The sequence below is a fragment of the Gadus macrocephalus genome, chromosome 11, assembly GCF_031168955.1.
Source record: "Gadus macrocephalus chromosome 11, ASM3116895v1".
Taxonomy (NCBI): Eukaryota; Metazoa; Chordata; class Actinopteri; order Gadiformes; family Gadidae; genus Gadus; species Gadus macrocephalus.
Genome location: NC_082392.1, coordinates 2,946,079 through 2,971,333, shown reverse-complemented (window position 1 = coordinate 2,971,333; position 25,255 = coordinate 2,946,079). Strand labels below are relative to the sequence as shown.

Here is a 25,255-nt window from a genome sequence, read left to right as displayed (position 1 = left end):
CGCTTTTTCTTTTTATCGGCGCTTAAACTGATGTGTGGTGTAGCAGTCTTTAATCATGTAAATAAACGTCATCTTTTTCTCCTTTGGGGAATGGGGGCGACTAAATCTAAATCTGTGTCTTTTGATCAGCTATCAAGGGGATGGGTTAATGTGGGCCAGTGGCCAGAAGGAGCACACGTGATTAAACACTCATGTTTAATCACAGTAGCTCAGGAGGCAGAGCGGGTTGACTGGTAGCCAGAAGGTTGCTAGCTCGATGTCCGGCTCCTCCTAGCGAGTGTCGAGCTATCCCTGAGCGAGACACCTCACCCTAACTGCTCCCGACGAGCTGGCTGTCGCTCTGCGTGGTTGACACCGCCGTTGGTGTGTGAATGTGTGAAAATCCAGCAGAATCCCCTAAAGGTAACGTAAACGTTCTGCGCCCGTAGCTGGAGATGGGAGTGGGCCGCATCCAGATGAACTTCCTCCACCTCCTCAGCTCCTCAGCCACGCAGCACCTCACAGTCCACTGTCTGAACACGCCCGTGTGGGCCACCGGACCCTCCCTGCAGCCCTCGGACCGCGCCGTCAGCTTCAAGGCCTGGAGCGGGGACCGGATACAGGCCGGAGACGTGCTGGAGCCCACCGTGATCAAGGACGACTGCTGGGTACGAATCAATGTTACATACGATACTTACTCTATTACATAAGATTACTTACTCTATTACATAAGATACTTACTCTATGGTACTAATCCATATTACACAAGATACTTACTCTATGCTATGAATCAATATTACGTACATAAGATACTTACTCTATGCTATGAGTCCATGTTACATAAGATACTTACTCAGTTACAGAAGATACTTACTCTATGGTACAAATCCATATTACATAAAATACTTATTCTATGCCAAGAATCCATATTAAATAAGATACTTACTCTATGCTAAGAATCCATATTAAATAAGATACTTATTCTATGCTAAGAATCCATGTTAAATAAGATACTTATTCTATGCTAAGAATCCATGTTAAATAAGATACTTATTCTATGCTAAGAATCCATGTTAAATAAGATACTTATTCTATGCTAAGAATCCATGTTAAATAAGATACTTATTCTATGCTAAGAATCCATGTTAAATAAGATACTTATTCTATGCTAAGAATCCATGTTAAATAAGATACTTATTCTATGCTAAGAATCCATGTTAAATAAGATACTTATTCTATGCTGCGTTGCTGTGACCTGCTAATGCAGCCATCTGGGAATCCAATACATTTGATCTCATCGTGATATTGGGTGAGTTCAAATACCCTTACACTCTCCAATAACACAGTCTTCTTCTTCCAGATCAAAGATGGCCACTGGCACCAGACCCAGTTCGTGTTCCAGACCCAGGACCCCAACCTACTCCCCATCGTGGACGTGGACAACCTGCCCTCTGCGGACCCCGGCTCCCGCTTCCACCTGGAGGTGGGCCCCGTGTGCTTCCTGTGAGGCGGGAAGACGCGCGAGACACGGACCACCTCCCCCCAAACCTCGGACTGCAGATGCAGCCCGAGGAGCCACTAGGGAGGACAGAACCGACCAATGAAAAGGCAGAGCTATCTCATGACGCCTGGCACTAAAAATCCACCGATGGAAAAACAAAAGAATAAGCTTCTCCCGTTCAGAGACTTCTTTACAAGACCTGGACCGGACCCTTCGCCGCAGACGGAAGGGAGGAAATATGACAAATATGGAAGATCTCGAACGATCTCTAATGGACCACGTTGTAACATATTCGCTTCACGATCTCATTGTTTTCCAATGTTTAATCTTAAATGTCCAGAAGGAGATCTCTGCAGATCTACTGAACTTGGTTTCATCTGCAAAGTTCTTTTTTTTATTTTTTTTATGTTACATCAATAAGTACTATTTATACCTGTATATGTACTGTATATTTTAATATAAAGTGCAATAGCTATCGCTCCACAACTTTGCATAACAAATTCAGGGCACTAGGTGATAACTCATCCAGAAAAGCAGCGAGCCACAGATGGGACCGTAACCAGGGGACTCGTCACACAATCGACACAGACAACCCCTGCTGTGTGGACGGTGTCATGACGATACCTCTGCCCTCTCCCTACCAATCCATAAAGACAACGGGGGCCAATCTTCTGGGGGAGGAGGAGACATCTGGCGCTGCACAATACCGCCATGCCGTCTGCGGAGTCTGCTTCTCTTCTGAACTCTAAACAAAAGGGAACCGTGTACTGTAGTAGTAGCCGAATCCAGTGAGGCCAACTCTCAAGCATGCAGCTTCACGAGCAAAACAACAATCATTGTGGGTCTTGACACCGTGTTACATTCTGTTCAAATGTACATAAATAATGCAACTGTACAATGCAGGTGGATGCTATTTAAATGTTATTTAAATCCCCCTTGGGCTTTTGTTCATTCAGTGAGTCAGGCATTGACTGTGTTGTTTGGTGAGTCTACGTGTCTTTCTAATTAAACTGAGCGGTCCCAACACCACACAGGAGCATAATGGCCGTGCATTTTTACTACCAGGGATAAACTGAAATCCACCAGGCGCACGCTTCGTGTTCCCAACGCTAAACAACACAACCGTTGGCCGTGATTCAACAGGAGGAAATGAGTCACACTCAGTAAATCAGAGGTCAACAGCTGAAATATACACGCAGAGGAACGGGGTGTTCAAGGGAAGGGACATTTATGGGGGATAGCTCTACCACTGGAGGATTGAGGCACGGAGTCAGCGTCGACTGTAATGTCTGAAGTTCCCTTATGTCAGCGCGTTCGACTAACCGTTGGAGAGAGGGAAATGTCAGAACCAAACAAAAGGAGCTGCTGCCTCCCACACAGTCATGCACCCGGCTACACCTTCTCCCAGCGTAGCGTTGGAGGAAAAAAACTCCCGCTTATGTAACTGAAGAAAAGAAGCGAGAACACAGATGTTTCCAGCATTGTGGTTATTATTGATACAGGAGTCGTGTGACGAGCGTCGGGCTATCGGGGGCACATGGCGTGTCTCCCCCCGTCCACCGGCAGGTTGACCCCCGTGATGAAGCTGGCCGAGTCCGAGGCCAGGAAGGCGATGGCCTGGGCCACCTCGTCCACCTCACCCGGCCGCCCCAGCGCGTGGGTCTGCTTGCACTTCTCCAGGAACTAGGGGGGAAAGAAGATGGACGCAATGAGGACCCGAAACACAACCCACACAGCACACTATTACATCGAGATCCTCACTATCTTGGTGGACTTTTTTTCATTGCAGTCACCAGCGCCAATACATCCCCTGAAATGTCTGTTGTCTCGTACTCTATCGTGCGTTACCTTTTCGTACTGTTGCTCGTCCAATCCGGCTCGTTTGTGCACTTCTGTGACGATGACGCCCGGGCTGAGGGGATGAAGGCAACATAATGTCAATTCCATTTCTTTGTATTAAAATAACCATTTCAGGGGGGCTATCCCCCACAATGGCAAAAGTGTGAATACCTGACTCTGCTAGTCTTGGAAATAACATGGAAACGTTTAAATTCCCTTACCAAACAGAGTTTACTCTGACTTGCTTTGGGGCCAGTTCTGAAAGAAAACAGAGAACCATTTAATTTCCTTCCTGAAGTGCTTGTGTTGTTTTTGTACTTTAATCCTTCCAACAGAACGGCCACTCACCAAGAGCTACACAGCTCGTAAACTGGTCAATGGCCGCCTTCGACATGCAGTAGGGCAGGACGTCAGGGAACTAGAGAGCCAACAGAACCATAATAATTAGACTGAAAAATGGCCCTTCAATTAAATACGTATTTGGGTTAAATGTTTCAGCAACACTAGTCTTGGGTCTGGGCTTGATGCCAGGCTAAAATAGAGTATTATGAAAATAATGTGCAACCCCGATGCACAGCCTAATAACCATAACTAAAGACGCCATCCAAGAAATCCAATATGACGTGCTATTTTTACAGCAAACATTTTCTCTGCAAAATGTAAAGATTATCTAGTGAAGGAACATTTGCATGTGTACACCATATACTACACAGGTTAGGTGAAAGATCATGTAGTGTGTTTAGGAATGAGCCGACGGCAGGAGCACCCACTGATCTCTGGCCTGTGATGCTGGACACGTTGACGATGGATCCCTTGGTCTTGATGAGGTGGGGAACACACAGCTGGGTCAGGTGGTACACAGACCTGGAACACAAGGACAGACCCGTTCATTTAGAGACCAACCAGAAATATAGAGTTAATCCGGTACCGATACCAGTATTGGATATTCCTCTGATACTGCCTAAAATGCAGTATCGGGTATCAGCGAGTACGCAAGCCTATGCACCTATCCGATACCATCACATGACTAACTCATTTACTACATAGGCACCGAACATCAAACATCGGCAGTATTATGCTGAATTCATTAACGGTCAGAGGTGGAAAGTCGGAATGGGAAACACGGCGTCTCCGACCTACTGTACGTGTGTTCGAGCTACAAAGTCTGAAAAACATGGATTCCCACCCTTAACTGTCATAAGAGAAACATCAATAAGAACAAGTGGTATTAGTGGTTACAATGCTAGATGGTTCATTGTTATATACATCGTATCGGCCGATAATCAAGTTCAGGAACCGGAATCGGTGTCGGGAAGAAAAAAATGCGTATTGGATCGTCTCTACAGACATGGAACACACCGAATATGGAAACGAGGTTAGCGTTCTGATCCCACCTGACGTTGACGTTCATCACTTTGTCATACTGGGCCAGGTCGGCCGTCTCGATACTTCCCATTGCCAGGATGCCGGCGCTGTTCACCAGCACGTCCAGACGGCCGAAGTGGGCGATGGTCTGCTCCACGGCTTTCTGGACGGACTCTTCGTGGGTCAGATCTCCAGGCACAAGCAGCGGCTAGTGAATCAGACAAGGTGCGTTAGCCTGAAGGGGACATGTTATGCAGGTGTGCATAAAATATTACTAACATGACACACGTCATGACTGAAGGAAACATGTGTATGACCATCACGGTTATTTAACTTGAATCGCCAATATGCTTTTCTCATCACTCCGCAAACACTCACTTATAGGCACACTAGGCTTACGCAACACATGTGTCACATGCCTATAAAGTCAGTTCCACAACTTGGCCATGGTTTATGGACACATTGTGAGGAGAAACACCGTGACACAAGGAGGTGGTCAGTACCTCGGCTGCCCCACAGTCAGTGCACTGCTTGGCCACTTTGGACAGGTTCTCCACGTCGCGTCCGTTCAGCGCCAGCAGGGCCCCGAACCGGGCGAACAGCACGCTAGTCCCGGCGCCGATGCCCGAGCTGGCCCCGGTGATCAAAGCCACCTTCCCCTTCAGACTCGACATCTGTGACAGAAGTAGTTTGTGTTTAAATGTTGACACTGTCAACATTTAAACACAAACTCCGTCTGAGTCATGACTGTCAACTTGACAGTCATGACTCAGATAACAGAGGAGGCTTTAGTAAACGGGCTGATATAATGAATGCGCTAAATCGAGATGTCAATACAGTGGTTTACCTGGGACGCCTCGTTAGATGCCATAATGTTAGGAAAGTTTCACTCCGGTTCCTCACTCCAGACTCTGAAAACCCATTCAAAACAGAGCGCATGTCGTCCTACACTGATGACGCGACGCTGTCGTCACAACGCGCCACGTGTAGTTCTTTGATTGCATGTTATAAAAGGTTACTTTTTATTTATTTATTTTAATAAAGAAACGACACAATATTGAAACACATTGACGGATTTATTTATTACAAAGTGATGCGTATGTTACAAAAAACAAATTTACTCAAAAACAAAACAGTCCAACAATGAATTTGATATTTCACACATGAAGAGAAGTAAAAAAATCGATGAGCCGCATCAATTAGCGAAAGGGTTGGCATGGATGGTGACGTCTTTCATTCGGGTTTCAGTCAGAGGCCGGAACGTCTTTTCGTTGACAGGAAGTTTCTCCAGTTCATCCAGCGTCTCCAAACCATCGATGATCCTTGATGTTTGGAATCAGAGAACATGGATCTCACATGTTGGAATGTAAATAAGAATTTAGGTTCTTATTCTGATATATAATCCCCAGTATTATCATGATAATAATGGAGAATTTACACAACATATATCACAATATGCTTATGAATTCAAAATACTATTATAAGCAGTCTAGTTTACAATTGAAGAATATGATCACTAAAGTATTCATCAGAACTTTAAGCTAGTTTTCCTTTCTCCAAACAATAATACTGAATTATAGCCAAGTCCATTATTGTACAATAAACCTTCGAGTCAGAAACACAGACAAAGCCCTAAGCTCCTTGCTAAGCACCAGCCCTGATGACTCCATCACCTCCAGACTTAGTGGCGTCACCTAAAGGGGCTAAGCAAAGCGGCTGGTGCTGAAGGTTGCCAGACATAAGTGGCATGAAGAAAGACTAGAGGGCAGACTTGCTTTACAATCCCCATGAAAGCCATGGTGGGCGAGTTAAGATTGTTCGCTATGTTGACATTTACATTCAGCAGACGGTTTTATCCAGAGCGACTTACAAGTACATTTGCGATGTATGGATGCAATGCATAGGAACTATTCTTCTGCTTAGTCTGCCAAGATGCAGAGTCACTGAAATGATTCATCTGTGATTCAGAAAAGTTCGAGTTATGGGCCAGAGTATAAGAATGCCAGAGAATTGAATGGGAAAGTCTGGAGAGAGAGAACTTGGTACAAGTCTCTAATCCTTGGAGCCTTTAATCTCAAACAACTGCCAAAAAGTTTGAAAACACACCCCTATTTGAATTACCATTATCCTTCTGTCCTTACTGCTGTTGCATTCACATTTTTCTTCTGGGATAATTGAGTACTATATAATCTTGGAATTAATCAGATATCAAATTGTATTTTCGGGTTGAGATCTGCAAACCATTTGAAACTATTTTGAATTCTAAAAAGAAAATCCAGAAAAAATGAAAACCGTATTTACGGTAATACTGTAAAAATTAGACACCAGACACACGACCTGACCCGTTCCCATTCAAACGTTTCCTTACTTTCCAAACACGGTGTACTTCATGTCCAGATGAGGCTGCTTGGCGTACGTCAGGAAGAACTGGGAGCCGTTGGTGTCGGGGCCGTTGTTGGCCATGGAGACCACTCCTCTGACGTTATGCTGACACAACACATATATACACGTCAGCGAGGAGCATCTTACTGCCCAGAAAGGACACCGGCCTAAACATGAGTGCAAACTACCAACTTCCCATGTTAACCGAATAACATAGCAACACACTGGGATACGATTAAGGCTAAACAATTATATTACAGCTGGTTAATTCATGGGAGATACTTACTTTCAAGTGTTCGCTAAACTCGTCTTCGAATTTCCGTCCCCATATACTCGTTCCCCCTTTACCAGTGCCTACAGGTAGTCAAGGAGAAGGGCAAATGTATTAAATGACGGCCAACACAAAGAAGTGAAACCAAGGAATTATTGACCGGTTGCCTCAGAGCCGTACCGATGGGGTCTCCGGTCTGCACCATGAAGCCCTTGATGTTTCGGTGGAAGATGCAGCCATTGTAGAAACCACTGGCAGACAAGGCCAGGAAGTTCTGTACGTCCAAACACAAAGACACAGCTTACAACCCAGTTTTTAGATTGGCACAGATCCTTGATGAAAAATGTATACAACCTGTCAAACATTCAATAAATTACCCTGATCAATATTTTCTATGTCTAATTATTTTGTAATATTTTGTATAAGGGAGCAATACGATCAAATGTGTCATGTTTTGGGGGATGACATCAGAGGAACAGGGACACAGCGGATGACCTATTTCAACTCACCTCACATGATTTGGGAGAGCGCTCACAGAACAGCTCTATCTTTATGTCTCCGAGATCGGTGTGGAGGGTTACAGCCTGAAACAGTCAGAGCAGTGACGGTTACTAACTGAAACAGTAAAAAACATTTAGTGGAGTTATAGCAGTCACAACATTAGGAGTTACTGCCTGAAACAGTCAAAACCGTAAGAGAGCCATTCTGAAACAGTTAGAACTGTAAGAATTACTGCCTGAAACAGTCAGAACAGTAAGATATACTCCTTGAAACAGTCACAACATTAAGAGTTACAGCCTGAAACAGTCAATAGACAGCCTAAACCAATCACAACTTTTAGATACGTAACGTTGAGTAACAGTGTTTGCTATTATTAACTCCAATATTGCAAATTATCGAATAAGCTTAACATACGAAACAAGTTTTCCTAATATTAAGGTCGAGGATTGCAAACAATGTATAAAGAGAACAGCGAGATAATAGAACATTACCATCTCCAAACTGCGCTTCAACGTGTGTGACGGGTTAACTAGTCCGTACAGACACTAAAGACGGAGGCGATCAGTTCCGCCAAACATTAAATTACTCCGGTATACGATGTTCACACACAGTGGTACAATGGTAAAATACTAAGTTAAACCCGAGTACAAAACAAGCATTTGTTTTTTATGTTTTTTAAATAAATGCATTAATGTTGGTAAAATGTTGTATCATCTAAATTGGTCGCATAATTATATAATTATTTGCAATAAAATATATATTTATGCATATATTTTTCTATATATATATAGAAATAAATGTTTATATATATATATATATATATATATATATATATATATATATATATATATATATATATATATATATATATATATATATATATATCGAGATAGGCCTTCACATAAAGAGTAGCGGAAATATCACTCCTCAACCATATATATATATATATATAATTATAGATTCTGGTACTTACATCTATTCAAATTCAAGCTTGAGTTTCCTTTTTTTGGATGTACGGAACAGCACAGACTGGGCACTGGAGTAATTATGACTTCAGGCAAATTCGTGCCTCAATGTCTAGAAAGATAAAAAAAGAAATAGAAAAAAATGAAAAAATGATATTAAGATAAATATACTAGAAAGCAATAAGTATGTTACAGGGTAACAATACAACTGACCGAATAAACAAAATCAAATCATAAAACTAAATCCAAAATCCAATTATTGGTAGGGTCCCAGCCAGGCTCCTCAGGTGGAACAGTCTTCTCGAGCTGATATGACCGGCTTGGCTGTGTGGTCGACCTAGTGAGGTCCTCATTACTGCATGCCCCAGGGAACCTGAAGCCACAGACCCTTTCACCACATTCCCACTTATGTGAATCTGCCCAGTGGCTCGACTTCCTCACTCTCTAAACTAAACAGTGTGAGATAAGAGAGGCACTATCGTTGCTACCGCAGTGCCATCCTAAATAGCAAATTATCACCCAACACATTCGGCCATAGTGGAGATTGTTTATTTTCTTTTTGTAACATTGAAATGAGACATAAATTCAAACATACAACTCACTCGAGTTCACAACAAAATATTGTTCCACTCCTTTTTCATCATCAAAAGTGGAGTCTTTTTGGGCAAACAAAAGCCTACAAAGAATTAATCTGCAAAGTATGATAAATGTGGTGGGAAACATTTCAACAATGCTAAACATAATCATGAGCAAGATAAATATGATAAATGGTTTCAAAGTGCAGAGGAAACACTCACAAACATTGTGCTCAACACAGAGGAGACCCCTGTTCACAAGTCTCAATGAATACTTTGTTCGACAATGACATCATTAAAAAAAGATTATTTAGCTATAATAGTGTTTTCCTTTCTGCAAAATAACATTCATGTTTAAAACAGTTTTTTTACACTGATCAAAAGGTTCCACTTAATAACATAATAAAATATCAGATGGGTACAAACAGGCAGAAGCAAAATAAGGAAAGCGGCAAGATTGATAACTATTTTCCTGAGATTTTTTTTGATGTGCTCCAATAATACTGATACTAATAGCTGTCGTAACTGAAGAAACAAAGTCAAAGAGGACATTAAAACATCACAGATGTGAGCAGTCTCCGATCCTAAAGTCATTAAAACAAGATATGGCTCCCATTTCCTACTTAGACTGTAACAAAATCCCCAAACAGATACCACAATGCCTCTATTAAACACCATGGAAGAAAAACCACAGAACCATAAATATATTTCCTAACTCCATGAAGCTTTCCATACGCCAGCCAGCTGAGGCTTTTCTTACGGTTAACCTCAGCGTACAAGCTTTGGCTGACCAGACCTTTCGTGATTTCGGCGTTCCTCAACTGCGCTAGTAATGCAGGTTAGGATTATGATTGTCTGATTCAATGAGTCATCAGCTTATTGACAAGTTTGGTATTCTTTCATAAATGCCCCGACTTGTGACCTTTCAGAAATAGATTTTTCACAAAGTTGTCAGTTTATTCAATATGTATGTCAACAATAAACAATTTCTTACAAACAGATGTCTGACCAGATCCTTGTGTCACGATAGCGATCCTCCCAGGGAGAGTTAATGCAATATTAATTGCTCGGATGACATTGGATACCTGGCCTCCGAAAAAAATCTCCCACACACATCATCAGCCCAACAAAGCACTCAAAACACTGGTCAACTCTTTGTTCACTTTCAAAAAGGCGAAACAGAACACCCGTTAAACATTAAAAACACATTGCTTTCTACCTTCAGACTTCTCTTTTTTAATAAAGGCAATATTGCACATTTGTGTAAAGTGTGAAAAAAAATGTTGCAAAACAAACATTTCCATAGCTAAATTTCAGCCATTTATATGCATTACATGACAGCTCTGCAAGTTGTCTTTTATTGCCACAGGGAGAACACAATTTGCGGTGCATTTCTTTCAGCATGAGGACACAACTCTCCTATGCATGTCCATCTGATAATTCCAATGTGATGGCAATGCAGCATCGGGCCATATCTATTAGTATCATGCATGTCGACAAGACCTGCAGCTAGAAATGACACATCAATTTAAAGAAAAGGAATCAAACATAAACATTATATGCATCAGTTAGAGTATTAAATATGTTGTGATAAATGCTCCGAAATGAACTCACTAGCCTATGAGAAAGCCTCTGGCCCATGTTAGCATATACCACAGAATAACTTAGTTATTGAAATAACGATTATTGCAAATTTCATTTCACCACCAATGCAACTTTCATTGCACTTGTCATGCGTTTTATAATACTGGTTTCATATATAACTCAATTTTCCATATATAATATTTTTCCAGATTCAGGAGTTCGTTAGCAGGTGAAAATAAGTATTAATAAATCTGAGCGACAGATCAGATTAAAGTAAAATTAGGAAGAAAATGCTGTGATTGTAATAACAAAAAACAAATTCAATGTCATACATAACAGAAGCCTTTCTAAAAGAGTATAGAGTAAGGCAAATGTATACAATAGAAATTGGTTAGCTCTTGGAGCGACTACGTTTAACCTCTGCCTATTCACTGGCCATCAAACCAGCAACTCATCAAGTGCTCAATCTGCTTGGGAAACGTGCAACATATTTTTGTTGGAATGTGCTTCTTGTCATATAAACTCATTAAAATAAAACATAAGAATAATATCTTTAAATGGAGACGTGACTATTGAGATTATTATTGCATTACACATACAAGTGAGAACAATTTGCTTAATCACGTGACTGGACGTTTTCCTCCTGTGTAAACAAACCTAAGAAACCGAGGAGCGACTTTGTTTACGGGCGGCCAGGCGAGTGTGTCCGTTCTCTATTCGCTAGGATCCTTCAACATTGCACTCTTGAGGTTCTGCCAGACTCAGTCAATTCAAGAGAACAATAACCCAATTATGAGAAATATCTCCGTTCTATCGATCTCAGAACATCATATAGTGTGATTGACCATACACTGTGTAATTGACCACATGCTAATATAATGGATTATGCCCATCAAATGCAAGAAGTATGTTTATACTTCTTTTATACGGACTGGCGACAAATCTGTAATAGCTTCATTTTCTAGGGTAACTTTCGGAGCATCACGCTAGGTGACCGTGTGTCTGACTGGAGGAATACCTGGCTTGTCTTTTCCTCTTTACGTGGAAACGCAAACAAACTAACAGAACCGCAATTCTGTTGACATCAGCAGCCCAAAAACAATGTTTCCGTTTAAAATCCCACGTGCAGCCACCCCACACGGACGGCCGTCATTCAGCGCAATAAAAAAAAAAAAAAACACGCCTTAAAAGAAAGCAATAAAATGTAGTATGGCCATGCGAAGAAGACATCTCCCTTCAGAACGGGGGTCTGACGGGGGGGGGGGGCGCTCAATGCCTGAGTCAGCCGATCTGCTGAGGGGCAGCACACACACACACACACACACACACACACACACACACACACACACACACACACACACACACACACACACACACACACACACACACACACACACACACACACACACACACACACACACACCACCACACACACTCACACACACACACACACACCCCCCGATGTGTTCACGCTTGCTCCTTGTCCACCTTCCACAGCTGTTCCTTGACCTCGGTGGGCAGGGTGTTGAAGAGGTCCTCCTCCACCACCAGACCTGTCCTCTTGAGCTGCTTGCACTCGCCCAGCTCCACGGGCAGACACTCCAGCCGGTTGCCCCGGAGCTCCAGCTGCGTGAGGCCGGTCAGCTCCCCGAAGCGCGAGGGCAGCGTCTGCAGGCAGTTGTTCCCCAGGTTCAGCGTGCGGAGCTTCCTGCACTGGAACATCTCGCTGGGCAGCGTCTCGATCTGCATAAGAGTTAGAGTTAGCAATCCAGCAATGACGTGGATAAATGCTCGACATCACACTCATTTACAGAATGAATCCACTTGCGGTTTAAAGTAGTACACTTGTATAATTAAAGTCATAATCCTCCCTCCTCTTTTTAATTTACTTTTTTTTTTTACTAATATACGTTCTTATTAATGAATTGAACTTGCATTCACTCTGTAAAGCGTCTTCGAGTTCTTAGAAAAGCACTTTATAAATCAAATGTATTGTCATTGAGACTCACCCTGTTGGCTGTGACGGCCAGATACTGGAGGTTCTGCAGGAAGCCGATGTCCGCCGGGATGTACGTGAGGTTGTTGTGGCTCAGGTCCAGGTAGCGCAGCTTGCCGCAGTAGAAGAGCTGGCTGGGGATCTTCTCGATCTTGTTGCGGTTCAGGTACAGCCGCTCCATGTTGGCCAGGGTGCCGATCTGGATGGGGATGTAGGCGATCTGGTTGTACCACAGCTTGAGGCACACCAGCCGGTGCAGGTGCTGGAAGCTCATGATCTCCTCGATGGTCTTCAGGTTGTTGTCCTTCAGGTCGATCTCCTGCAGGTTGTGCAGGCTGAAGATGGAGTGCGGGATGCGCTCCAGGTCGCAGCGGATGAGCTCCAGCTCCGTCATGTTCACCATCTTCTTCAGGCTGTTGAGCACCATGAGCTTGGTGCCCTCGTTGTTGATGGAGAGCTTCTGGAGGTGCATGCCCACGTCCGTCACCACCTGAGGCAGCTTGGTGAGGTTGCTCTTCAGCCGGAGCACCTTGAGGCGCTTCAGCTCCCGCAGGCCGTCGATAACGATGTAGCGGTTGTTCTCGGCGCTCAGGTTGCCCGTCAGGTGCAGCTCGCTGAGGTTCTTCAGGCTGTAGATCCACAGGGGGATCTCCTTGATGTCCGTGAACTTGATGTGCAGCGACTTGAGGTTCTCGCGCAGGAACGCCAGCGCCGGAGCCTCGATCTTGGCCGGCGTGTGGTACAGCCACATCTCCCGCAGGTTCACCAGCTGGGCGATGATGGGCGGGATGGTGACGTCCGGGATCAGCTCCAGCTTCAGCACCTCCAGCTCCATCAGGTCGAACACCGTGTCCGGGATGCCGCTCAGCATGAACAGGTGCAGCTCCAGCTTCTCCTGAGAGTTCTTGGTGATCCGCTGCCGGAGCTTGTCCAGCGTCCACTCGTTGTTGAGGTTCAGCTGCCGCAGTTTGTTCTCGCTCACCTCCGAGAGGAACACGGCGAAGCGCTTCGAGTACAGCGGGTCGTACTGGTCGATCATGTGCAGCATGAAGGCAAAGTCGTTCTTCACGTCCGGGATGTCGCTGTAGCTGCTCTCCTCGCGGATGCTCTCGAACGAGTACTTCTTCAGGGAGCGCCGCAGCATCCAGCAGAGGGTGTACATGGAGATGAGCCCGTACACCCCCACCAGGCCGATGTAGAAACTGGCCAGGATCTTGAAGAGCGTCGCCAACGGGTGAGCGCAGCGGTACATGCTGTAACCGGTGAGGCTCTCAATGTTCACATGACAGTCTACACTGAACTGGATGTTCTGCACGTAATACCCTGTGTAGCAGATGATCAGGATGAATTTGATGACCTTGATGATTGTCTGACGGACGTACAGTCTGTACACAATGTCTCCTTCCTCAACGTGTATCCGGAACTTCTTCACTTTCTCGAAGAGCGCCTTGGCCTGTTCCCCCTCTTTCTTATCGAGCACGCCCGTCTCCGTCCGGTCCACGATGCCCTGCTCCAGGCGCGACTTGGTCCGCTGCAGCATGGGCACGCTGGCCTCCACGTCCTCGCTGATGACCGACTCCTTGTGGTCCATGGAGCCGTTCATCTTCATGGGCTTGGGGTCGCTCTCCTCCACCACCGTCTCGGACAGAGCCCGGGTGGTCCACGGCGAGTCGAAGCACTTGAGCAGGATGGACACAAAGTGCTCCAGCTTGGAACTGGTGCGGGGAAACTTGAACCAGAAGTTGCTGCAGGCCAGGAAGATGAGGGTGTGCAGCAACACCAGGTAGGGGAAGTACTTGGCGAACCAGTGCAGTCTGTTCTCGTAGCACACGGCGTCCACGTAGTTGTACTGGTGCCTGTCCAGGTCATACTGGATGCCCTTAGGCTCCAGGGCCGTGGGGTGGGAGGAGTTGAAGTACCTCCTGCAGGTCTGATTCACCACCCACTTGCAGGGCAGGCAGATCATCTTGTCCTGGGTGACCTGCAGCGTCCCCCCGAACACCGAGATCATGAGCATGACGATGGAGATGTAGTCTGTGAACACGTCCCACCATGGCTTCAGGATGCGATAGGCAGGCTGGGTGTCTACAAAGTAGCGCAGCTCAGTGATGGGGATCATGGTTTATCTGGGGGGAGGGGGTTCACATAAAAGGTGTATTTATTATTGACACATATTCAATTATAAAGTAATAAGCATTGATTCAAATCATAATACATCAAATATATGGTTCCAATAAGCTGGCGAGGGGATATGAGATGAAGCTTCCAGCTCTCTGTAGCCTTTCTTCAGAGATACATACCCAGAGATCAATAGCGCTGTGTTGGATAACAAGGCCACTCATCAGCCGATTCTGATGGTACGCTCCACATTAATGAATCACAGTCTGCCACTTCAGACCAGACACTCGTGTCTATAACTGAATAACTGCAATATATAATGCTTTGTGATAGTGTATACGTACGCACATGCACACACACACACACACACACACACACACACACACACACACACACACACACACACACACACACAGTATTAAATAATCAAAATGGACTTTATCATTTGAACGTTGTTATTCAATAATCTCATCATGTTTCTGCTGTGGATGTGGTTTTCGCCCAAACAGATCAATGCAACCTGGTTTCCTTTGTTAACCCCTCCCTGAGAATGGGGCCTGAATAATGTCTCATATATTTTATGATGCTTAAAGTAATGGAGTAGAACATATGACATAGTATTTTTTTATCATCTAGATCACAAGTTCAAACAGTAAGTTAAACGTGCTTTAAATGAGTTACTCATTGCCAAAGACAGGTTCTAAGACTACCTGCAGCTCACTTTATTCTGCGGCAGCAGAGTAAGTGAACACAGGTAAGACCGTTTTTGAAGGCCATTTATTGTTCATTCAGGCTTGGCATGGCAGTGTTTTGTGTTTTTACTTAAAATATGTAAGCATCTGTTTTAGTGCATGTTTTGCTGTATTTTCCCTACATTTTTCAGATCTTGTTTTAGACAATCAGTTAGACAATCTATTCATGCTCTTTTCGCTTTGAGTAGATAGAGTGTAACTTGAACTTTGATCTAGGAGGGACATTGGTCTAAGGTCGAATTAACTTATTTGATATAATGAAATGAATTAAATATATAATTATAACAAATAGATCTTGTATTTTGCTTGGACAGTGTCCTTCAGTTGAGGTCAATCAGCCAAACATCAAAAAGTGAATTGATCTCTGTTTTAATGGTGAGTCGCTTTAGGAAGTTCAAACCATAACACGAACTGGGATTCTTCTAAAAAGTTACAAACGCAGATAGCCGTGTGCAGCTAGTATTAGTTGAACTTCAAAGCTATGTTATGAATAAATAAAATGCTTAAACATTATCTTTAAAAAAACACATATTTAGCAATTGCGGTTTTACTTACATGTCTGCAAGCATAACAACTCCATTTCTCCCGATCACAGACAGAGATGGCGTCTCAGTTCATCAGCCCCAGACCAAACTAAAACAACAGCCGGAGTCACTCTTCCCAAGAATATGTTCCAGCTGGCCCATCGGCCCAAACAACACACCTTACTCCCTGGTTCTCTATTCTTAGCCATTTCCCTGGATAATAACCAGGGTATTGTCTGAGCGAGCCTGCCCTGACCTTCGGCGGGAGATCCTGTTTACTTTGGGACTGCTGTCTCCACCACTGTCTCCGAGGAGCACTCGCCTGTTACCTCTTCCCAGACCGGCTTCACAGAGGCACGCCCGCACAATCGCAAATACACACACACACACACACACACACACACACACACACACACACACCTCTGGCGCTGGTTACCACTCTGGAGCTGGTCTGGGTTTGTCTGTTATGATCCCCACCTTAAAAAACAAAACTGTTTTCGCTCTCGGTAACGATCCCAGCAGTATATAGATTACATTGGCTTGAGGCGGTACTAATTCAACTGGAGGGGGAGAAAGTAAAACCTCACCGATCCAAGATGTTATCTGTGACCCAGGGAAAGATCCGGCCCCGTTGGGACAATCCTCTGTCTGTAGATCCAGAAGTGTTGTTTGGCCCCTGCCTCTCTCATGGCCACGGGTTGGATGGAGTATCTGGACAGAGACGTGGGACAGAGTTAAGGGAACTTACAGTGAACCCATGTGCATTTGGACTTGTACTGTATGGACCTGGCATTGTCATGACTCGTATGGTAACTGTAGGGTTACTGTCAGGACGTGGCGGGCGGTTTAATCAGGTATCTGCTGGTTCCTTATCCAGGAAGCACATGGACTAGGTTCAAGATACACAATAAACCTGTTTGGTAATGAACTCCCAGTGCACCCATCACGGGGCTTTCTGTGGTGGTACTGGCTCACTAAACTGGGTGACCATTAGCTTTATTCACCCAGCCACAGCGGTCCTGGCTCCATGTCATAATCATGCGTACATACAGATGACGACGTGACTGACAGACCGAGACAGTCTGTACACGAAGGTCCCCATTGAGGTCCGCTGTATCATATAGGAGAGCTACACGTTATCCCTCTGCTAGCCAGCACTGCGTTAGCTACAACCCAGTTGTTAAATTCGTACAGTAACGCACAATAACATGGTAATAACCGTCTAGTTTAACACACCGGAGACACTTACTCTGTTTCGGTACGACGCGCTCGACTGCGAGGTGTTCTTAGCAACTATATGGTACAGAAACAGTGCTCTCAGACCAGGCTGGGCTAGCTCTCTGTAGCGCTATGTTGACCAGTTAGCAGCTTGTTGCTACAGCCTCCACCAGGGACAGTCGAAGGTCCGCCGGGCCGAGAGGGACGCTGTCAAGGCGTCTTTGGATCGTACGTCAACACCGCCGCCATATTGGGAAGGTAAAGATCGCCTGTTTAGGATTGCAAGTCAACGGGGAGCTGCGGTTTTCTGGATAGAAATGCCTGTACGGTTTTAATTTATCAGCCGATTTTGGAGAGGTTAGATACAAGGGTCTAAAATGTACAATGGGTAAAAATATATATATATTTAAATATATATGATTTAATATATACAATTATTTAATATATACAATTATTTAATATATATCACAAGACGACCTATGTAGTAGGTTGAACAATTCAATGTTATAGTGTTTTTTTTTAGTTTTTTTTTTACAGAAAACCTACAGCTCCACCGTTTACCTGTATTTATTTCCAGGCCTGTCTTTGCCTCTCCAATATGGCGGCGACGTTTACGTACGGTCCACCGGCCAATGCGGCGTCTCAGGGCGCTGTTTCTGCTGCTGCTGCTGCTGCTGCTTGGTGACTGTCTGCCGAGCCGAGGGGGGCGCTACTGCTGCCTAGCGGAAACACTGGTGATATCTATGTATGCATCCACGCACCCAGACAGCCGTGTTTATTATCATACACCATGACCGACACCAAAACTTCCTAAACACTCATGAGCCACATCGACTATTGTGTCTGACTCCGGGACGCTCACAAACGGGTTTGGATCATGTTGTCACTGGTCGGTGCGCGGTCCATTCAGTGGTTCAGGACCGTCCTTCCAGTGAGGTACTCTGTCGTTACGGGGGGACAAACTTATGATACGCAACCCACAGAGGAAGCACTAGGTAGACATGTAAACTCCGGGCCACCCAAAGTGGGCTCATCGTTTGTATGTAGGACACACGTGGGGTCATTCCGGGGTTATTGCACTGCACACACCAAACTCAGTTGTTGGAAGTGTCAGCAGACCCTTGAAGACCAGCCAACCTTCTTCTGTCCTCTCTGCAAAGTCGTCCAGCCTGCAGATGAGTCAGCATCCCACTTCCAGATTTTGAACAGGTAAGTGTTTAAGTGAGTGACAGAGGGGCTGTTACCAATACTACTTTTGACATTAACAATCTAAACAAAACACACACACACACACACACACACACACACACACACACACACACACACACACACACACACACACACACACACACACACACACACACATCTGACCTTACAATGTGTTTTTTCCTTGATCAGTCCCCACTCATTCACGCTGGACACACAGAAGCTTCAGAAGACGTACCTGCAGCTGCAGCGCACCCTACACCCAGACAACTTCAGCCAAAACACAAAGGTATGGGGCGCCTGCTTTTGATATGGAACTGTAATAGATTCCAATTGACTTCAACCAATGTGCCCTTGGGGAATCGTGCTGATAATCGATTAGAGCAGACATTGTTTTCATGTCTGAGGCTGCATTCCTCAAACCGACCACATAGTTATTTTTTTAGCAAGCAGTTACTCATGTTGGCCAGGGCCTGAATGTCTTGGGAAAAGGGCCTAAGAAATGATGTGTGGTGCATGGATTTTAAAGGTAGGCAGGATGTTTCCTTGTAAATGATATTCTCACTGTATCTTCCCTAACAAGCAGGTACCCATAGAGTCCACTAAATCAGACGATTTTCACATCCTTCTTAACGGTCTCCTGTACAAAATGTGGCCCTTAAAAGTACCGTCCAAGAGAAATACATTATTTACAGAGTATTTGAAAAAGAAGCAAAAGGCCTTACCATGTGTGCCTTTGTCCAAGTCTAGAGACAACACAACACACAGAGAAAAGTGTTACATAATGTTGCATCACCGCTCTTCCCTGCTTGCTTCCTTGTGCAGTTGAAGCTATTCAGTAGTATCGTAAAGTATTGCGTTGTGAAAGCCATTCAATCTATTCACATTCAATGTGACGAGTACAACTTGGGCGATAAAAAACAAATCAACATAATCTTGTTATTATTATGGTGTAAGTAACTGTCTTATTCTGAAATAACTGGATTACCTTGTACCCGCGATTTTAACTGGCAAGGCGTTTCTATAACTCCACATACATGCAAAGATATCAGTGTCCCAATCGGTCTGAAAGAAACATATTTACACTGTGCAGACAGGGCGAGAATGACCATATTAGAAAGCTGCTCATGCACCTTTTGTGTGGAGCTCCAGCAGTGATGATCCATGATTTTCTGTCAAACCACATGAAGAGAGCCACATTTATGCTGGATAGATCTGTCTACCAGCCTACCCAGTCGACTGTAGCAAACGTTGCTCATCTATCCATCGAACATCTAGGTGGACACGCCCACCTATGATGTCAGAATGGGCAGATTTTCAAAACGGCTTTTAACGGCTAATCGTCACCTTTAACCCTGTCTGAGGCCTCTCTGTCTAAAATATGGGTACAAGTTATAGTGTAAGCCTCAACGCCTAACCAGAGTCTGCCTGTATTAGACGGGCCCCTCAAAGTCCCCTCTCGGGACCCAATGTTGATGTGGTTCAAACTAACGACCCTAGGATTGAAAGTTGGAACAATGGCAACAGCTAAGCTGCATGGCTCAGCTATTTGCTTCAGTTTATTATTTGGGTTTTGTCACTTCAAATATGATTCAAAACCTTAAACCCTTCCAAAAGTTCTAAGGCACAAAGATGAAGCTGGATAGTTAAGTTCTCCCGGTTTCGGCTTTTTGTTGTCCAATACCCAAAGACTTTTTTCATTTCCCCTTCCTCTGCATTTCAGTGGGTTGCCTTACATAACCACTGACTGGTTGTGAACAATTAGTTGTCTCAATCTCGAGGCTGAACACAGCACAGTGGGTTATGCACTCAGTTGTGCAAGAGGCGGGTGCTTGGTTGATGGTCTTCTGTGATGCATTGCAAAGCCGAACCGACCGTGTCGTGACTCAAGGCCAGCAAGCCCTTAGTTCTGACACAACAGGGCTAGACTCAGACAGATATCTCTGAAGAAAATGCCGGTGAAACTCAAGAGAAGTATTGCACAATTGTGTCTGCGTGTGTCCTCTAGATCTGTTTACTTTCAGAGTTACAGTGAGGGGTAGCACACAGGAGACCCACTGCAGACAAGCTGAGGCCCAACAACCTATGCGGTTGTTGGGAAGCAGCCATATGTCACCCTGTCCACCGAAATAAAGACTTCAGATGTATCTAAAACCAAGCCCCACTCCCTCCGCCTGGGGATCTGTATCTCAATAGTTTGTGCTGGTACTCCTGGGTTTTATCAGCACTACCGGATATTTCTCTTAATTAGACATCCATGAAGCCCCAGGGGAACGGCATCCTATAGGCTGGAGAAGAAGTCTCATTACTACTCGACTACCGACTGCATAGGTTGTTATTACAGCCCCGGCTGAACATGACAGGCCCATGGGCCACCGCTTGAGACTATTGATTTTCACCGAAGCTGACAGACTTGACAGCCACAGAATGTACTCGATCTGCCAGCCATTTCCAAGCTACTCCCCTCCGTCCCCCCTTCCCGCCTTCGTGCGGGCCCCCCATCTCGCCCCCACCACCACATCCTCCACTCTGTCTCAGGGTCTCAGAAAGGCACTTATGCAGCTACACGTAAAACATCACATTAGCGGTTATTCCTGTTAATCAATTCCTTTGGGTTTCTTTGTGTGCGAAGGAATCAGCGGCTTTGTGCGAACATGCTGTACCTTTGTGTTATTGTTGTTATCGTAGTACAATGACACACGGCTATTACATTTACATTTACATTTAGGGCATTAAGCAGACGCTTTTATCCAAAGCGACTTTCAATCAGTACATTTGTCATAAGAAGTGCAACAATATATCGCTGTCGGTACAGAAAGAATGTTCATAGAACCAAGTGCAAGTACAACAATCGCTAGGCTAACCAATTCCCCGCGTTACAGCAATGATAGCAGCTTCTGCAGTTAAGTACTATAATACAATACAACACAATAAAATACAGTGTACAATGGTGGCCAGAAGGGGGAGGGGGGCTATGCAGAGTCGAGGTGGACTCTGAACAGGTGAGTCTTGAGTCTTTTTTGGAAGATGGTGAGCGACTCTGCGGTCCTGAGAACGGCAGGGAGCTCGTTCCACCACTGAGGTCCCTATAGGCTATAGATTATTGATCTGTGGTGAAGGAGTCAGCGCTGCCCTCAGAAGGAGGAGAGCAGGGTGAACAACAGGTTCTGGCCCACACACTTTGCGCGAGGCTGCATTACCCTTTGTATGGTTACACGGTTGTTAACCGGAGTCTGCGGATGTCGACGCATGGTAAGAGACAGCCATAGATCTGTGTTCTCCGATATCATCGCTCCAACATGTGGAAGTCACGGTCGCTCTTGTTCTTGGGCGCAGGAGGAGCAGCAGCACTCGGAGGACCAGTCGGCCCTGTTGAACAAGGCGTACCGGACGCTGCTCAAGCCTCTGAGTCGAGGCCTGTATATGGTGAGTCGTTATTTTCTTTCTTATATATTTATTTTACAAAAAAATGAAATAAACAGTTTAATATTTTAGAAGGAAACCGTGCAGACCGACGGGGGATTGCGTACAACCTGCCCCCAAATTGTCTCAGACACCCCAAATAAGGAGAGAATTTAAAAAAGGGTGTGAGTTATGAGTCCCCCCTCGCCTCATAAGTAATGCATCGCGGCGCTTGCCTTCCATGAGACAGTGCGTGCGGGCGTGTGTCTGCGGGGGTTCGGTATGTAAACGAGGGGCGTGTTTCCAGTTGGAGCTGGAGGGCATGGCCCTAGAGGAGGGGAGCGACTCCGGGGCTGACCCCAGCTTCCTGATGGAGCTGATGGAGCTGAACGAGGCGGTGGAGGACGCGCAGACGCCAGAGGAAGCCGACCGGATCGGCCGCGACACGAAAGGTAACGCGCGACACGCTCGTCGCCCGTTTATCGCCGCCGAACGCCGAGCGTCTGCCCGACCCCCAGGGCGGTGGAAGGCGTGGCTCTCATGAACACGTAGGGCTGGGCGATTAATCAAATTTTTATCTCGATTTTAGCGTCAAACGATCAAAAAACTATATATCTACGATCGATTTTTCGTTTTTTTAAATGTTTTATCAAAAGAAAAGCTGGATACATACATGCAATTTTTGAAGGCGAATTTTCAAAGTTCTAAGTTACAAAGCAATTTTGGTAGAGACATGCTGAAGAAATACAACATGTTTTCAAAGCCAAAAAATTATCGTTTGAATAATCGTGATTTCAATATTGACCAAAATAATCGTGATTATTTTCCATAATCGAGCAGCCCTATGAACACGTGATCGCGTGTTGGGGGGAGCCCGCCGCCGACGGTCCACGTACATGACATTTACAGTTGACATTCAGGTCATTTAGCAGACGCTTTTATCCAAAGCGACTCGCAATAAGTACATTCATCAGAAGAAAGAGAAACAACAATATATCGCTGTCGGTACAGTAAGGATGTTCATAGAACCAAATGCCAAGCACTTACAATCCCAAGGTTAACCCATTCCCCGTAAACTAGAAAGATCTCTAGGATAAAATGCTGCACCATGCTAAGTACTATTTTTAAGTGCCAGGACACACAACAATAAGTGCGTACACTAATTGCCAGGACGTACAACATAGAGTCTAACAGACTCTAGATGAACTCTGAACAGGTGAGTCTCGAATGACGTTCGAGCCAATGGGTTCGCAGCGGTGCTGACCCGCCCGCCCGCGCGGGCTAGGGTGCGTGATTCGGCCCCTGGACCCTGCTAGCGGGCCGGACCATACCGTCCCGCCGCGGTCGTCTCTCCCCCGGTTCGGAGTCGGGGTAGGATGGATGTAGACGGAGACGGCACTATTGAGACGGAGACAAAGGTGGCCGCGGGCGACTAATGGCAGCCTTGTGCGCCGGGGAGAAAACACAAAAGGGTTTCACTTACTATTGAGACGGGACGCCGTAAATAATCCTGGGGAGAAATGAGTGAATGCGCTTTTGAAATGTGCTGAGTAGAAAATAGGTTGTTTTTCTGTATCGAGGAAATGAGTCATTTGTAATGGAACTCGCCCGACTTGCCTTGCCTGGCAGATGGGTGAACAGATGGGCGGGTTTAATGTATGTAGCGTTTGATTTATCTGGGTGTTATGCGTATCTTCTAAAGAGAGGTTGATTATGCTCCCACCTATCGGTTATCCTCTGTTTAATGACCCTTTAATGACGGACTTAAAGTAACTGTGGAAGTCTCTCCCTCTTATTTATAGTGAAGCTAGAGGAACTGACAGACCAGATAGACGGAGCTCTGAACAGAGGTACGTCCCCGCGAGTTATGGTTAGAAGAAGAGTTTAATTAGTGTTCTGAATTTATGTTGTGTCGTTAATCCTTTCGACGAGTCTGACTGAACTCTTTTTTTTAATAACCTTTTTTCCTTGTTTTTTTTGTCCTACGTTATTAGGGGAGCATGAAGCTGCGAAGGCACTGCTTATCCGGATGAAGTACTTTGCAACCGTTGAAGAGAAAGTGAAAGAACAACTTTCTAAGCTTATGTGATATATCTAATTTTTATTTGAGCAAGTTTAAAATGTGCAGGAGCAATTTACATTCAATGTGTGGTATATTATATATTTATATATGAGTTTGTTTAATATTTTAAATAAAGGAAATTTTATTCTAAAGTATGAATAAATTAAATTGATTAAGAAATTTTGCCTGATTGGATGATCGTCCTCAAGGCATATTATTATGAGAGGCTTCAAACCTCCCAAAGTGTCATTCATATGTCAGGTACCGGTTTTTCTATACAAGCAAGTCGATGATTGAATGCTAATGAGGTAATTATGTTGATTAGTTACGATGATTTTCGTCATCCCCGTGTCTAGCCACAAATTATTCAGTTCCTAGGGTTACCTTAAGGTGGAGACAAAATACCTTGACAACTCGGCAGAAAACTGCACCGCAACTAGCTCTTGATGAATCAAAAGGAAATCTTTTTTTCATAGAAGTAGACTCACTTATTTCTATTCATGATAGCTTTAGTATACATAACGGTAAGGATGTGATCTGAAGGGCTACATCCATGTGATGTCTGGGACTCCTTATGGATAGAAAAACCCTGCATATTGATTCGTTCCTCAAAATGGAAATTATGTAAGTGGATGCGGCATATTTATTCCTCAGCTTGAAAAACAACCCATTTTCTTCTCTATTTCCTCCCACACACGTAGAAGAGGTTTCCCTATAGACCATAGGGCATTAAGCAAGGGCTTCTCCCAGGTTTTCCTCCAAATGGAGACAAGCCATCTCATTTATTATTCATGTCGTAATCGGAAGCCATGATCCACGCGGTGCCTCGTCTAGATTAATGAGAAAATGTGATGGACCAACTCTCTCAGGCCATTCGCGTCTCTCCCGACTCTTTGAAATTGAGTTTGAAAGAGAGGGAAAAGGGGAGAACTCAGCAGCTCAGCACAGTAATTTACTGGGATGGAAAAATGAACTGCGAGCTGCTCTTTAGATTAGAGGAGGTGTGCTCTGGTAG

At 44.7% G+C, this 25,255-nt stretch overlaps 5 protein-coding genes across 6 annotated transcripts in view; 2 read left to right on the top strand and 3 right to left on the bottom strand.

The window, feature by feature from the left end:
* LOC132467470 (collagen alpha-1(XXVII) chain B-like) overlaps positions 1 to 2,509 on the top strand; it is a 63,960-nt gene extending 61,451 nt beyond the window's left edge. Inside the window, exons 60-61 of the mRNA XM_060064783.1 lie at positions 429 to 647; positions 1,340 to 2,509. Coding sequence (XP_059920766.1) covers positions 429 to 647; positions 1,340 to 1,486 — 366 coding nt within the window. The 3' untranslated portion in view covers positions 1,487 to 2,509. The remainder of the gene's footprint in view (positions 1 to 428; positions 648 to 1,339) is intronic.
* Positions 2,510 to 2,952: 443 nt separating this feature from the next.
* Positions 2,953 to 5,671, bottom strand: zgc:101858 (uncharacterized protein LOC449555 homolog). Its single transcript, XM_060064655.1, has 8 exons — positions 5,532 to 5,671; positions 5,188 to 5,358; positions 4,714 to 4,892; positions 4,090 to 4,183; positions 3,668 to 3,737; positions 3,541 to 3,577; positions 3,329 to 3,392; positions 2,953 to 3,163 (listed from the first exon to the last, which is right to left on the bottom strand). The coding sequence occupies exons 1-8, from the start codon at positions 5,553 to 5,555 to the stop codon at positions 3,005 to 3,007; spliced, it is 798 nt and encodes a 265-aa protein (XP_059920638.1). The 5' UTR covers positions 5,556 to 5,671; the 3' UTR covers positions 2,953 to 3,004.
* An 80-nt stretch (positions 5,672 to 5,751) lies between these two features.
* Positions 5,752 to 8,435, bottom strand: ppil3 (peptidylprolyl isomerase (cyclophilin)-like 3). Its single transcript, XM_060064656.1, has 6 exons — positions 8,330 to 8,435; positions 7,847 to 7,921; positions 7,518 to 7,611; positions 7,353 to 7,420; positions 7,053 to 7,171; positions 5,752 to 6,006 (listed from the first exon to the last, which is right to left on the bottom strand). The coding sequence occupies exons 1-6, from the start codon at positions 8,330 to 8,332 to the stop codon at positions 5,880 to 5,882; spliced, it is 486 nt and encodes a 161-aa protein (XP_059920639.1). The 5' UTR covers positions 8,333 to 8,435; the 3' UTR covers positions 5,752 to 5,879.
* An 895-nt stretch (positions 8,436 to 9,330) lies between these two features.
* On the bottom strand, positions 9,331 to 17,746 carry lrrc8ab (leucine rich repeat containing 8 VRAC subunit Ab). Its single transcript, XM_060064645.1, has 4 exons — positions 17,602 to 17,746; positions 16,940 to 17,063; positions 12,972 to 15,084; positions 9,331 to 12,705 (listed from the first exon to the last, which is right to left on the bottom strand). The coding sequence occupies exons 3-4, from the start codon at positions 15,075 to 15,077 to the stop codon at positions 12,430 to 12,432; spliced, it is 2,382 nt and encodes a 793-aa protein (XP_059920628.1). The 5' UTR covers positions 15,078 to 15,084; positions 16,940 to 17,063; positions 17,602 to 17,746; the 3' UTR covers positions 9,331 to 12,429.
* Positions 17,747 to 18,257: 511 nt separating this feature from the next.
* hscb (HscB mitochondrial iron-sulfur cluster cochaperone) lies at positions 18,258 to 24,420 on the top strand. 2 transcript variants are annotated; one of them, XM_060064653.1, is made up of 6 exons: positions 18,258 to 18,779; positions 18,969 to 19,065; positions 22,113 to 22,202; positions 22,429 to 22,630; positions 23,981 to 24,028; positions 24,173 to 24,420. In XM_060064653.1, the coding sequence occupies exons 1-6, from the start codon at positions 18,448 to 18,450 to the stop codon at positions 24,265 to 24,267; spliced, it is 864 nt and encodes a 287-aa protein (XP_059920636.1). In that variant the 5' UTR covers positions 18,258 to 18,447; the 3' UTR covers positions 24,268 to 24,420. The 2 variants fall into 2 exon arrangements, with proteins under 2 accessions (XP_059920636.1, XP_059920637.1); XM_060064654.1 differs by having other exon boundaries at positions 18,263 to 18,779; positions 22,486 to 22,630.
* Positions 24,421 to 25,255: the final 835 nt, after the last annotated feature.

Bases quoted from the DNA above. Each gene is read 5' to 3' on its own strand.
- lrrc8ab (XM_060064645.1), bottom strand. From the start codon at position 15,077: ATGATCCCCATCACTGAGCTGCGCTACTTTGTAGACACCCAGCCTGCC. The intron at 12,706-12,971 runs GTGAGTCTCAAT...ACTCTTATGCAG, and splicing joins TGGCCGTCACAGCCAACAGG to ATCGAGACGCTGCCCAGCGA.
- hscb (XM_060064653.1), top strand. From the start codon at position 18,448: ATGTTGTCACTGGTCGGTGCGCGGTCCATTCAGTGGTTCAGGACCGTC. The intron at 19,066-22,112 runs GTATGGGGCGCC...TCTTGGGCGCAG, and splicing joins ACTTCAGCCAAAACACAAAG to GAGGAGCAGCAGCACTCGGA. The intron at 22,631-23,980 runs GTAACGCGCGAC...TCTTATTTATAG, and splicing joins GATCGGCCGCGACACGAAAG to TGAAGCTAGAGGAACTGACA.
- zgc:101858 (XM_060064655.1), bottom strand. From the start codon at position 5,555: ATGGCATCTAACGAGGCGTCCCAG. The intron at 4,893-5,187 runs GTACTGACCACC...CTGATTCACTAG, and splicing joins CTGACTGTGGGGCAGCCGAG to CCGCTGCTTGTGCCTGGAGA. The intron at 3,738-4,089 runs GTGGGTGCTCCT...TTGGCTCTCTAG, and splicing joins GCATCACAGGCCAGAGATCA to TTCCCTGACGTCCTGCCCTA.
- ppil3 (XM_060064656.1), bottom strand. The intron at 7,612-7,846 runs GTGAGTTGAAAT...TTGGACGTACAG, and splicing joins GCTCTCCCAAATCATGTGAG to AACTTCCTGGCCTTGTCTGC. The intron at 7,421-7,517 runs GTACGGCTCTGA...GACTACCTGTAG, and splicing joins GCAGACCGGAGACCCCATCG to GCACTGGTAAAGGGGGAACG.